Source organism: Cupressus sempervirens, chromosome 7, assembly GCF_028749045.1.
Source record: "Cupressus sempervirens isolate cs-2001-9-10 chromosome 7, ASM2874904v1, whole genome shotgun sequence".
Lineage (NCBI taxonomy): Eukaryota > Viridiplantae > Streptophyta > Pinopsida > Cupressales > Cupressaceae > Cupressus > Cupressus sempervirens.
This window is the reverse complement of record NC_143124.1, coordinates 255972305-255984956: the sequence shown is the minus strand read 5'-3', so window position 1 is coordinate 255984956 and position 12652 is coordinate 255972305. Positions and strand designations below refer to the sequence as shown.

General features: G+C 34.7%; 1 protein-coding gene across 2 annotated transcripts; it reads left to right on the top strand.

Moving 5' to 3' along the window:
* The first annotated feature begins 265 nt into the window (after window positions 1-265).
* On the top strand, window positions 266-7041 carry LOC149546423 (uncharacterized). 2 transcript variants are annotated; one of them, XM_089791195.1, is made up of 4 exons: window positions 266-755; window positions 1001-1123; window positions 2743-2904; window positions 5935-7041. In XM_089791195.1, the coding sequence occupies exons 1-4, from the start codon at window positions 649-651 to the stop codon at window positions 6740-6742; spliced, it is 1200 nt and encodes a 399-aa protein (XP_089647321.1). In that variant the 5' UTR covers window positions 266-648; the 3' UTR covers window positions 6743-7041. The 2 variants fall into 2 exon arrangements, with proteins under 2 accessions (XP_089647321.1, XP_089647322.1); XM_089791196.1 differs by lacking the exon at window positions 2743-2904 and having other exon boundaries at window positions 395-755.
* The last annotated feature ends 5611 nt before the right edge of the window (window positions 7042-12652 follow it).

Here is a 12652-nt window from a genome sequence, read left to right as displayed (position 1 = left end):
ACCCTTCCAAAAGTTGGCAAATCAATCATATATATATATATATATATATCAAAGAAACACTACTATTCTTACACTGTTGACTTTTTAATTAATTAAATCTTATTGAAAATAAAATGATAAAAATAATTAAAGCCATCTTAGAAAAATAATTCCATCTGCCATAAAACTGACACGATTAAATTTAATATTTACACTGAAAATTTCTACTTCAATATATATTGTTGATAGATTTGTTATAAAACCTAATAATTTGGCATCTGTCTTCATCTCGTGCTCTGTTTTTGCATGACCAAGAGAGACGGTCATGATTCAGTTTTGTCAAATTTCTAAATACAGGTGTCTGTTCAAGACATGCTATAGTCGTCAACTGCCTTTGTTTTCCCGGAGAGAAGAAATAACATATTGTGGCAAACAGAATTTGGTATCTTCTGGATACAATCGGTCACAGAATTCAATCCTCTACAAATAAGAGTTTGTGTATCTTTTGTCTTTAAGATCCTTGTGTTACCCGCCATAATGAAGTGAATAAAACCGTATTTTGTTTGAGCCTTTATGCCTTTTGCCCTACATATTGCCCATTTCTGCCCTTATATCTGATACAAATCTTTACGAATAGTAAGAGAGAGTAGTTTAGGATCAAATCTTATAATGGGTAGTCTGCATATTTCACACTTTACGAAACAGGCCTCTTTTTTCCTGAGGGAGAAGCTGAAAACTGCAAGGCTTGCTCTAACTGATGTCACAGAACCTGAATTGTAAGTTCATATTTAAATTTCGTTATAGATTTTAGCAGCCAAGCTCATAATATTTCAATTTCAACCTAGATTTATCAAATTTGTTTTTCCAGTTTTGAATATTCTCAAATTGGGCTTTCATCTATTGAATTCAATATGCCCAGTAATCAAATCTCTTTTTCATTTGGAAATTTGGTTTAATTTAACCCACCAACATCATCGTTCAGATTTGATAAGACAGAGCTGTTTGTATTGTGTGCATGCAGAATGACAGAGGAAGCAACAAACGGTGATCCATGGGGACCAGAGACCCGCACAATGGCCGCAATTTCTCAGGCTGCATTTGAAGTAGACAACTATTGGAGAATTGTTGAGGTTTTACATAAGAGGCAAGATTTTTTTAACATATAATCTCGTAGAAATATAATTTTCAGCCCATGATATATAAAAGTTATTTAGATATGATTGGTTTGGATCAAACACTTGATGATGATCAGGAAGTAAGAGATAGAACTCTACATTTCTTTTTCAAGATAACAAGTTTGATTGGAATTGTTGATTGAGAAACCCACAATCAAATCCTCAAACAATCCATATTAATATTAAATTTGTATAATTTTGTATCCCTAGGGATTCCGGAGAGCATGACCAAAAAAATAACAATCCATTGTATCTGTGCAATTGACAAAGGATTGAAAATAAAAAACCCATATGCAAATTATTATGTATGGAATTTTGGGGGGTTTTGATGCTATAACTGAAATCCACCTTGACAACAGGCATCGTAAATTCCAATCTATTACAGTTCTGTTCCTTCCTCATAATTACATGATCAGGCATCTAAAATTAAAACCATAAGCTAGATATGTCTTTTAATCATGGAAAGAGGTGAAAGCACATGATATTCACTGCTTGGGTTTTGTAAAACCTGTTTACTTTTCTAATAGAATGAACAGAAATTGAAATGGAGATTTTCATGCAGCCCTGAGTATAATTGAGTATTTAACTCGTTAGCAGAATATTTAAGGAAGCCATTTCACATCAAAATAGACCCAACTGCGTCCATTTTGGACTGCTCATTTCTGGGTGCATGGCTGCTCTGTTATCCTCCTGCAACATTGCACCGTCTTGGAAAAGATCTATTGCTGTTTTCTCCAAAAAGTTTCTTACTTGATTTTTATGAATTCTTTTCCTTTTTTGATTTGAATAAATTTTTACCTTTTTCATATTTAATGTATGGAACTAGGCATTATTTAGTTTGTAAAAAGAATTAATTATAATTTTCTTAAGATTTTTAAAATTAATTTAATGATATTTCAATTGTAAATTTTCAATTAATTAGTGCTGATATAATTTAAATAATTTCAACAGTAAATTAAATTTGCTTGTATATAAAACCCCAAATGTTATGTCAATGTGTCTTTGATCAACTTATGAAGCTTGACTCGTTGACTTGTTGTAATGAGCCCATCAGGTCTTGCTCTTGCTATGTAGGAGGCCCTCGTAGTCAAAGGGTTGCCTAATGGCTCATGCTTCCATTATGGGTAGCTCAAATTTCTTTGTGGTTGATATAAAATCTTTCATCAGCATGACATCATAAGGGCTTAAGCTGTTTATGGCTCATGCTCCCATTATGGATAGCTCAAAGATTTTTGAGGCTGATATAAAATCTTTCACCAGCCTGACATCATAAGGGTTTAAGCTGTTTAAGCCGAATGGCTTGTGCTCCTATTATGGATAGCTCAAAGTTCTTTCTGGATGATACAAAATCTTCCATTATCCCTGAAATAAGGGTTTTAGTTCATTTGGTTCTGAGCCGAAGGGTTTCAGCCTAATGGCTTATGCTCTGATCATGATGTCTTAAACTTCTTTTTGGATGATATAAAATCTTATATTGGAATTTCTATGTCATTCTCATTTTTAGCAACAAGTTTTTTAATGCACAACAATGACTAACTCCGTTGATTATATTGTTGCTGAACTAAATAAGAAAGTTTTATTTCGCTAGGTTGACGAATTTTGATACAAAGATGTCAAGAAGTATTTCCAAAACATTAATTCTTTTGGAGTACCTGTTGACGCATGGTCCAGAGAGTATTGCAGCAGAGTTTAGGAGTGACAAGAACGCTTTTTATCAACTAGGCCATTTTCAATATACCGATGACCTTGGGTATGTTATCTATATATTTTCACTTTCTTAGTCTGAAACTGAAGGTAAATATATCAATTAATGTGATGAAAACTTCGCTCTGTAAGAATTGTAATGATGGTAAAGAGATGAATTTCCATTTGTTCCTCTTATAAAATTATCTTATAATGGGTAGCATTTTTATGCATATGTTCCTCTCCTAAAATTTATCTTCTAATGGTCAGCATGTCTCTTCCTGTTTCAGTAAAGAATTAAATATGCATTTGCTTCTCAACAAAAGCTATCTTTTAATAATATGCATATGGATTTCGTAAATGTATATGAGTTTGTTACTCCCCTAAACCTATTTTCTAATGAGCAGCATATGTGTCTTCTTGTATTGGTAAAGAATGGTCTACGCATTTGTTCCTCAATTTAATTGGTCAGCATATGTGTCTTCCTACATTAGTAGAAAGATTTATATGCACTTGATCCTTACCTAAAACAATCTTCTAATGGTTAGCATATGTGCCTAACTGTATTTCTACTCATGAGGCATGCCAAAATTGAATTTCTAACCACAACAAACCCAGAAGTATTTAAATCTATTCCCTGTTCTGCAAGGATGCAACTTTTATTATTCAGGGTTGACAAGTAACAGGTAATTGTGTCCTGTTTTCTGTCGATAAGTTCATTTCTTATCTAGATTTTGAATGAAGAAGTATAATCCAATTGCTAGAAAGGCAATGTACATCATGAATCTAGAAACTGGCAACTGTGATTTCAATTTATTGCTCATACAGCTCAACCTCTGTATTATTCGTAGCTTTATGGAATCTTAAGATGATTAATGATAGAATGATAATGTAGTTAGAATGCAATAATTTCATTCATCAACATGTTTTCTGATTTTCTTATATCCACCATGCTTACTCATGGCAGAAATTTTTAGCCAACATACATGGTCCATTTCAACATCTTTCTTTTTAAAATAATTTAACAAGCAACGAATCTTAAAGCTTTTCTAATCACTGAATTAGTTTATAGAAGGCGCTTAGTTCTCGTGAGGGTGTGAACTTAAGATAGAGTTTGAACTTATTCCTAAGTACCACAATAGAGATAGCAATAATATAGATAGATCAATGCAATTTGTAAAGTCTGCCAGTATAAGTGTAAACTGTAATGTTCCCAATTTTTAATGTAATAATTTAATTTAATTAATTAATTAACTAGTCTCAAAATTTAAATAATACAATAAAAGGACCTTTAATTAGTTACTTTAATTAATTAATATGAGCGCAAGTTAATATTTGTATTTGTGGTTCCGATTGATTTAATATATCTCGGACCTATTTTTATTTTAGTTTCCATTGGTAAGTGTTGTCGTCGGCTATCTTTGTACACCCTCGGAAAGGTTTTCCCCGATGGGTATTTAAACACGGCTTGTAGGTAGTCGTAGGGATGTGATTTGGATTATTTTCTTGTATTACGAATTCTTGTTGGAGTTCTCTATTGTTCGTCATTTCGGAAGTGAAAGATCTTCCCTACTTGGCTTTCCGGTTTCAGTGGGATTCAACCCTCACTCTGTTCTACCGCCTATAATACTTTGCTCAAATCTGGCAAATCAGAGCACCATCTTTGTCAGTGAGTATTAATTGGAGAATATTGGTATTCAATATCTATTCATGATTGGCATTTATTTGATGGAATTGTGTTCTAATATTATTTGCATACGAGTTTGTATGTTCTTTCCAATTTTTATAAAATACCCAATGTACTCCTCCATCCGTACTCCTCCCTCCATCTGTTGTACTACTTCCCTCCACCCATACTCCTCCCTCCATCTTTTGTACTACCTCCCTCCCTATATCTCCCTCCATTCATACTCCTCTTTCCATCTGTCGTACTACCTCCCTCCATCCGTACTCCTCCCTCCATCTTTTGTACTACCTCCCTCCATCTATACTCCTCCATCCATCCATACTTCCCTCAACATCTGCCATACTACCTCCTTCCATCCGTACTCCTCCCTCCATCTACCTCTCTCTGTACTCCTCCCTCCACCTCTCTATACTTCTTCCTCCATCCCTCCGCACTCCTTGTACTCCTTCTACCAACTTCCATCTTCCAACTTCCAACTTCCATCCACCATCTTCCATCTCCCAAACTTCCATCTTCTATCTGCTAACTTCCATTCGCCATCTTCCAACACCATCTTCCATCCTCCCAAATTCTCGTACGACATTCCATTCCTCTGTATGGCCATATCCATTCCACCCTATGGATTAAACATTTTCCCCTTTAGACTTGGACAAACAATAAGGTTTGGTAAAGGAACATTACATAAACAAAATACACTATCCTCTATTTTCTACTAGTTCAACTAAATGTACTGTCTGATCTGGTGCAAGGGCTGCTTTAGGCATGCCGGGAAATAAATTTACTGAGAGCTTCCTTATCTTGTGACTTGTTGTCACATAACTCTCAGTTGTTTATAGTATTTTAAAATTTCCAGAAAAGTCCTTTCTTATTTTAATTTTGTTCTTATCCCCTGATTTTGGATTTGTATTTTCCGTTTTGCCCTCTCAATTTATATAATGGATGACCTTATTGAGAAGGTAGGTAGAAAACTTCTATGCTTTTAGCAACTATGAAGTTAGATTTCAAACCTTCGCTGCTTCTTTTAAGAAATGTGAACAAGAGAATCACACAAAAGCCAAAAATTACAGGAAGAAACGCAAAACCAACCACCACAACAGAGGCACATAAAGTAGGTTTTTACACAAAATAGTTCTGAAGGCTTTCACTTTTAGCATGCCATATAGTTTTCTGTTATATACAAGTCTAGAGATATGACTAGAATAATAAATAGTCATTGATGATTTCTCTAAATGCATTATGGAAAAACAGTATTGGGATAGAGTTAAACATTTTGAATGAAAAGAAATTGATAAATCTATATTCTCTTTTTATGATATTGTTCTGCAGTATTTTATAAATACACGGTTATAAATTACTTGTTTTTGTTCATCCTTTGTCTCCTGATTAAGATATTTTTGCATTTCTTTGCAGTTTTGATTGGGGCCAGAGTATCCAAAGAAAAGCAGAAAGGATTCTTGACCTTCTTAATCAAGAGAAGCTTCTGAAAGAAGAGCGCAACCATGCTAGGAGAGTTTCTTTCGGAATCCGAGGATCTGGAAGTTTTTCTTCTAGAACATCTTCTTTGGATGAATTTACAAGATCTAAGTCTGCTTGTAATCGTGTAGAAGAGGAGGTGAGCACATCATATGATCATGGAATCAATCAGAGCATAGAAAATAAACATAAGAACCATGAGAATGAATTGAAAAATGGTTCAAAAAGCTCTTCCAGCCTTGGCTCGCTTGCCGACTTTACCGTGAAAGAGGAAGAACTATGCAATGACAGAGAACATGATCCTACTATCCCAGCTCCAGAGGAGGGGAAAAGCCCTGAAATTAAAAACCATACCAATGAATATCCTTCCAACAATGAGTGGCAACCTTTTGTTGGAAGCACTGCGTCAATAGGTATAAGTCCATTGACTGGCCAGTCATTCTCAATTAATCTTCAACATAAAGGACAAATTCGAGTTCAAGATGATCTTAACTCTCCCAGCAACAATGCTGCTGATGAGTTGAAAGAATATGATTTTAGACCTGAAACTGAAAATGAACCCTTACTTAATTCCAGTACAACTGAGGAAAATCCCAGGCAAATCGCTTTATCTTTCGGCGAAATTCACCCATTTAGTGACATTGAAAATGACGCTACTGAAGGTTTGCTATCACATAAACATCAGAAAAGTCCAATCAGTATTTTCGACATTCCTCACTCTGCAGGACGTGTCATCAATATTTAGTTTTGCTTTCTTCTACAGGAAGATATTGTGACCAAGTGTTTAATCTAAGTTCTCATCTTCTGTTGCATACTGCATAATTTCCAGGCGTGTTCATCATTGAATTTTGTGAAGTAAAATGCCAAAAGGCTGTTAATACTATTCAAAGCATTCACTAAGAAAGGGTTTTTTCAAAATAGTCTCTGCAAAACTCTTTTTGCCAAAAGTTATCACAGTACTTGATTTGTATTTTATTTTTAAACGAAAAGGAGAATGAGTTATTTCTCAAGAAGAATAAGGAAGAGTTCAGATTATCAGTTAAACCTTTCTGTTAGAACTTGTTTCGAATTTGCTTTTGACTATTATGTCTGCTGTATCTAGATTTGGTCCTATGGATGAATCTATCTATGCCACTTCCTGTATACTGATCCAGGTGACTGGCAGAAAATATTAAAAATATTACTAAAAAGCTTTTTGTAAATTGATAGGTAAGCTTGGTACGCTGCGAAACCCTAAATAACAATGCCAGGACTGGATAGATTTTGCTAGGAGCCTGAAACCCTACAAACCCCAAAAGAACTTGATCAAAAAGTACTTCAAATCAGATCCTGACCGGTTGATGTAACTCATTTTTAGATTCTAAACACAATTATTTTTATATAACCCTGAAATCCTACGTAACTTGATTGAAAAGCGCTTCAAGTTTTCTCCTGCGAATGAGCTCATTTAAAAAAAAAAAAAAAAATTGCTGTCCGTTAAAAAACTGTAAGCCTATACTTTGAAAAGATAACACAATTTGATCTACAAAAAGAAAGTAGTCAATATAAACCGTTGAATATATAGGTATGGAGATCCATCTCTTATGTATTCCAAGTTTCAGTAATGTCCTGCTGTAGTCTACTGGGGTTTCTTATATATGCTTCAATTTCACCTGCAATTACTTTTTAAGGTTAATGTAATTACATGTAAACCCCAATTAAATTACATGTCCACCACATGTAGAAGTATATCTCACCTCTATGTTCAATTTAAAAACGAGGATCTCTGACCCGGTTTTTTAATTAATGGAAATACAGTTTTGTAGAAGAAGTGGGTCTGGTAGATACTAAATGCCCTGGGCCTAGCTAGAGTTAGTCAAGCTTGTGTCATCCACGTCCATTGTAAGGATCGTGTGATGAGTCTCCACTTTGAAGCTTTCTACTTTCTTCTTTTATTTATTATTATTATTTTTGGCTATTTAGAAGTTGTCATTCTTACATGCTAAGATTAATCTTAAAGGAAATTGGAAAGAAATAAATCTAGTATGCAACAATAGTAAAAGTAAGTCATTGAAGTTTGAGTCAAAGTAAGTGTGACCATTTCTAGCAAACCCTGACAAACCAACGTTTCTACCTATAAGATCACTAATACCAATCCTTCTCTAATACTAATCCCCCTGCTTTGTAAGTCATTGAAGTTTGAGTCAAAGGAAGTGTGACCATTTCTAGCAAACCCTGACAAACCAACGTTTCTACCTATAAGATCACTAATACTAATCCTTCTCTAATACTAATCCCCCTACTTTGTAAAGTATGACCATTTCTTGCAAACCCTTACAAGCCAATGAGATCACTAATATCAATCTTCCTACCTCTAAAATCACTAATGATAATCCTCCTCTAATAGTAGTCCTCTTCCTACTTTGTAAAATCACTAATACTAATCCTTCTCTTATACTAACCCTCCTACTTCGTAAAATATTGAATTTCTACCATTAGATATAATCAAGACATAGACTCCACCGAAAACACAAACTTGATTTAAGAAAGTATTTAGAATCTTTCATGACTCATGCATCACTTTCTCTAGATTTGAACTTCAACTAATTGCCAACTACTCTCTTTATAATAGTAATGTTGTAAATGCTCACTCCCAGTTGGAAAGTAAATGTTGTGAATAATATCAGGGCTAACGCGGCTTGTTCCTCACGCCCTTGTTGGAAATGTTGTGATTAACATTAGTGTTGATATGGCTTGTTGATATTTTGTCTCTATTAGTTGCAGAACAAGTAATGTCTTAAAGGATTACTCCTTGTTGGAAATGTTTGTGACTAATTTTGAGGGCTAATATGGCTCGTTGAAATGTTGTCTCTATTAGTTGGACATGCATTATTGATGTCAATAGATCATGTTGTACAAAGTGCATGTTTCTATATTCACCTTAGTTGGATATATTGTTCATGTTATAGAATGCCAATGGAGCATGTTGTACAAGTTGCACATTTCTAGATTGATCTTTCGTAGCATTGATGCAAATACTCTAGGGTCTAAGCTTTACTTAATAAAGTTATATCTTTTTAACCTTAGTTTATAAACTATAATTCAATTGGTGGCCTATGTCCTTTCTATTATTCTTTGGTGTTGACTAGCTTTGGTTCGTGTATGGTCATTTAATCAATTTTTGACCTAAGTCCTTTCTATTATTTTTTGGCCTTGACTAGCTTTCATTCATGTATGGTCATTTAAGTTATAATTTGAGTTTATTTCTTTGTACATTTATCAACTTTGCTATTGTAGCCTTAGTTTTTGTATTAGTTACAATGAACACATTGTTGGAAGATTGTTGAGAATATTAGACAATTTTTAGTAGCCTTTGACTATGTATTTTGGCATTAGTGTTTTGTCATTGATGTTAACATACTTTTGTTGTTATAGATATAGTGTATTTTGTTTGTTCAAGATTGCATGATTTTCAATTGTTCAAATGATTTTTTGAAGGTGTTTTGTTTCTATTCTAGTTTGTGTTTAAGATGTGTGTGACATTGATTATGGTCAACTTACACAGGTTTGCACAATAGGTTGAGTGATCTATGATTGATGTATTAGTTGACTATATTTTAGTATTCCTACGTTCAGTGGTTGAGTATTTGTTTTGGTATGGATCAGATTTGATTATTTAAATTGATGTGAAACTAGTGTTACAACTAGGACTTCAATTATTTCCTCAACTAGTATTTAAGTTTCACAAACATCTCTCTAATGTAACAAAGTAGTGTTCAGTATTATTGTTGATCAGTAAAAAGATAGTTTGAATTTCGAGTTTGAGATTTGGATTTCGACTTTGAGATGAAACAAAGATTCAGGGTGGTATTTATGCTACTTCCTTTTGTTCTTGATTTGTGATGTTATGTCCATGTTGATGGTTCACATTGGTCGTGGCACTTACATGTGGTGATTTGCTAAGTGTGTTGGTGTTTCTTCATTTAGAAATTGTTGTGGTGTCCACAACACAGGCCCCATTCCTCGGTAGTAATGGGGACCCCCTACTTTTTTTTGACTCCCTGACTCCCAGCTCGAGAGTCGGGAGAAGAAAATTTTATTAGAGTTAGAGTTCTAGAGTCGTCAAATTCGAAAAAAAAAAAAAAAAAGAAAATTTGAAAAAATACAAAAGGATCAAAAAATCGAAAAAAAAAGTGCACACCCGCCTGCCAAAGCATTGTTGCGGGCACCATGATGCATCACGCGCACTTGGACATGCTATGTGTGTGCCACAAGCATCGCACATGCTATGACACGCCGCATGCTCCCCACAAGCACCACGCGTGCCATATCACGCCAAACATGCCATGCACGCCACAAATGTTGCGTGTGTGCTATATCATGCTGCGTCGCATCCGCTCATCGGACACCCACCTGCATGCATCGCGCATCCCGCGCATGCTTTTGCACCATGCACACTTCCAAAAACCCCACTCCTCTATGCACCTGTAACTAGTTTTTATGGTTTTTTTTTGGTGTCATTAGGGTGTGTCTTAATTAAGTATTTTTCAACTCTATGGACTAATATTTGCTTCTTTGTGTAGGTAAAAAAGGCTTCCTCAACTTGTCAGGGTCATAACTTTTGACTCAGAGCTCGAAATTTAGCACTGTTTACACTGTTAGAAAGAAGAACTGAAGATCTAATTTTAGTCCCTAAAATAGTGAGCCTTTGGACGCCCAATTTTAAGGACCGATGAAGGTTTCGACTTGAAATTTTGAGCAGAAGACCTCCGAAAAATCTATTTAAAAATGCCTAGAAAAACTTGTGAAAAAATATGAAAAAGTTTCAAACATTTGATCATCTGGATCACTTGGTTTCTCACTGAGAAGGATAGGGTAATTGGAGAGAAGACAAAGGTCGAAGATACAGAGGTTGGACACATGAAGCAGAACAGGTTCCTCATCTTATACAGCTATTAATGACAAGATTCAACGCAAGTGCCTTGGAATTTTAGATCGAAGAAGTAGGAGTTCTAGTTTATGAAAGTGATTGGCTATAAAGAAGGTATAAATCATCAAAAAGGGGCTAAGTATGTACACAAAAAAGTGATCTAAAACCACATTTGAGCAAAACCCAGAAACTGTTTTCAAAATTAAGAACCTTGATTTTTTGATGAATTGAGCTTAAGAGGTGCGCAAGTTCATAGCTCCACATTTTCATATAGGTCCGCAGGTCCGCATTTTCATGCAGGTGCATTGCTCCATAGGTTCATAACTCTGCAATTCAGAGGTGCGTCGACAGTTAACTTCTTGTTCCAAAAATAGTGCCTTCCATGCATCAGGAATGCATTCTGACGACAGATTAACTTTGACACATGCCTAGTAAAAGACCGGTTTCTATTTTTGATGCCCCCATGCACTTCCCCTTCTATTGAAGGCTTCCTTTTATTTCTTCTCACATATTTTCTTTTTTTTCTAACATGTAAAGGGCTCATGCATCCAATTAATGAATAAAATATGGATGGAGTCCCTCTAAGCACCAGATTAATTGTTAGTCTGTATATATTTAGTTTGTTTTAATGTTTTAAAAGTATTTTATTGCATGAAGATATCTCTCACTCTCAACACAAATTGAGGAGATGATTTCTTATAAATACCCCATTCTAAAATGTAACAAGGGTTGCCGTTATTATGCAATAAAATTATGCTTTTGGTGCTCACATTTGGAGTGTAGTGATTCTTGCCTGAATGTGTCATTGTTTTGTGGATTTTATTCATGAGATTTTGATTGAGCCAAAGGTTTATTGCATTGTTTCTAGTTGTTTGATCTTTTACTTCTGGTGTTTGCTATAGATTTATGAATTCCATTGATGTATCTAGCTTGAGGAGAGATCACAAATTGTGCCTGCATAACTCTTTGTCTCACATGAGTGCACTTTCCATGGCCTTGCGATTTGATGAAGAGTGAAACATCATTTGGCTACTGAAACTTCCCATCGACGGTTGCATCAATGGATTCTAGGAAGCACTACTCCTGTTTACATTGGTTTCCTACCAATTTCTTCAAAAGTTTAACTCCCAACATGTTGTTTTCTGTAGCTTATGTCCGTTTAGGATTTCAATTTCATGTTATTTTCTTTCAGTTTCGTTATTTGCTTTGCTAACCCCTTGTTAGAATAGGAACTCATTTTAGTTGCACTGTTAGAATTACATTCATTATAAAACCAAAAAATACAAAAATATTGCTCTTTTGTGTGTTATTTTGAGACATAAAACAGATTTACTTCATTTTGAGATCATAGTAGAACTAGCAAAAGCCTCCTCATGAACAATCACATTTATCTTCAATTGAGTGGATTTTGGTACGTTGCAAGACAAATATTGAACCTTGGAGTTAATCCCAAAAGGATTCTAGCTTTTCAAGAGATGAATTATGCAATGGATTCCTGCTATTGGCCTCGTGTAAAATGACCGCCCAACAAAACCTAGTTGACTTAGTCGAGTAACATATTGTAATTCTTTGTGTCATTTTGGCAATTTGTTGCATGTTTGAGGTTGAAGATTAAGGTCCTATCTAAATCTTAGTTGACTTAATTTAATCAATTCCCCCTTTATAATAGTAATGTTGTAAATGCTTACTCCTTGTTGGCAATGTTGTGATTAATGTCAAGGGCTAATGGCTAGTAGAATTTTTGTC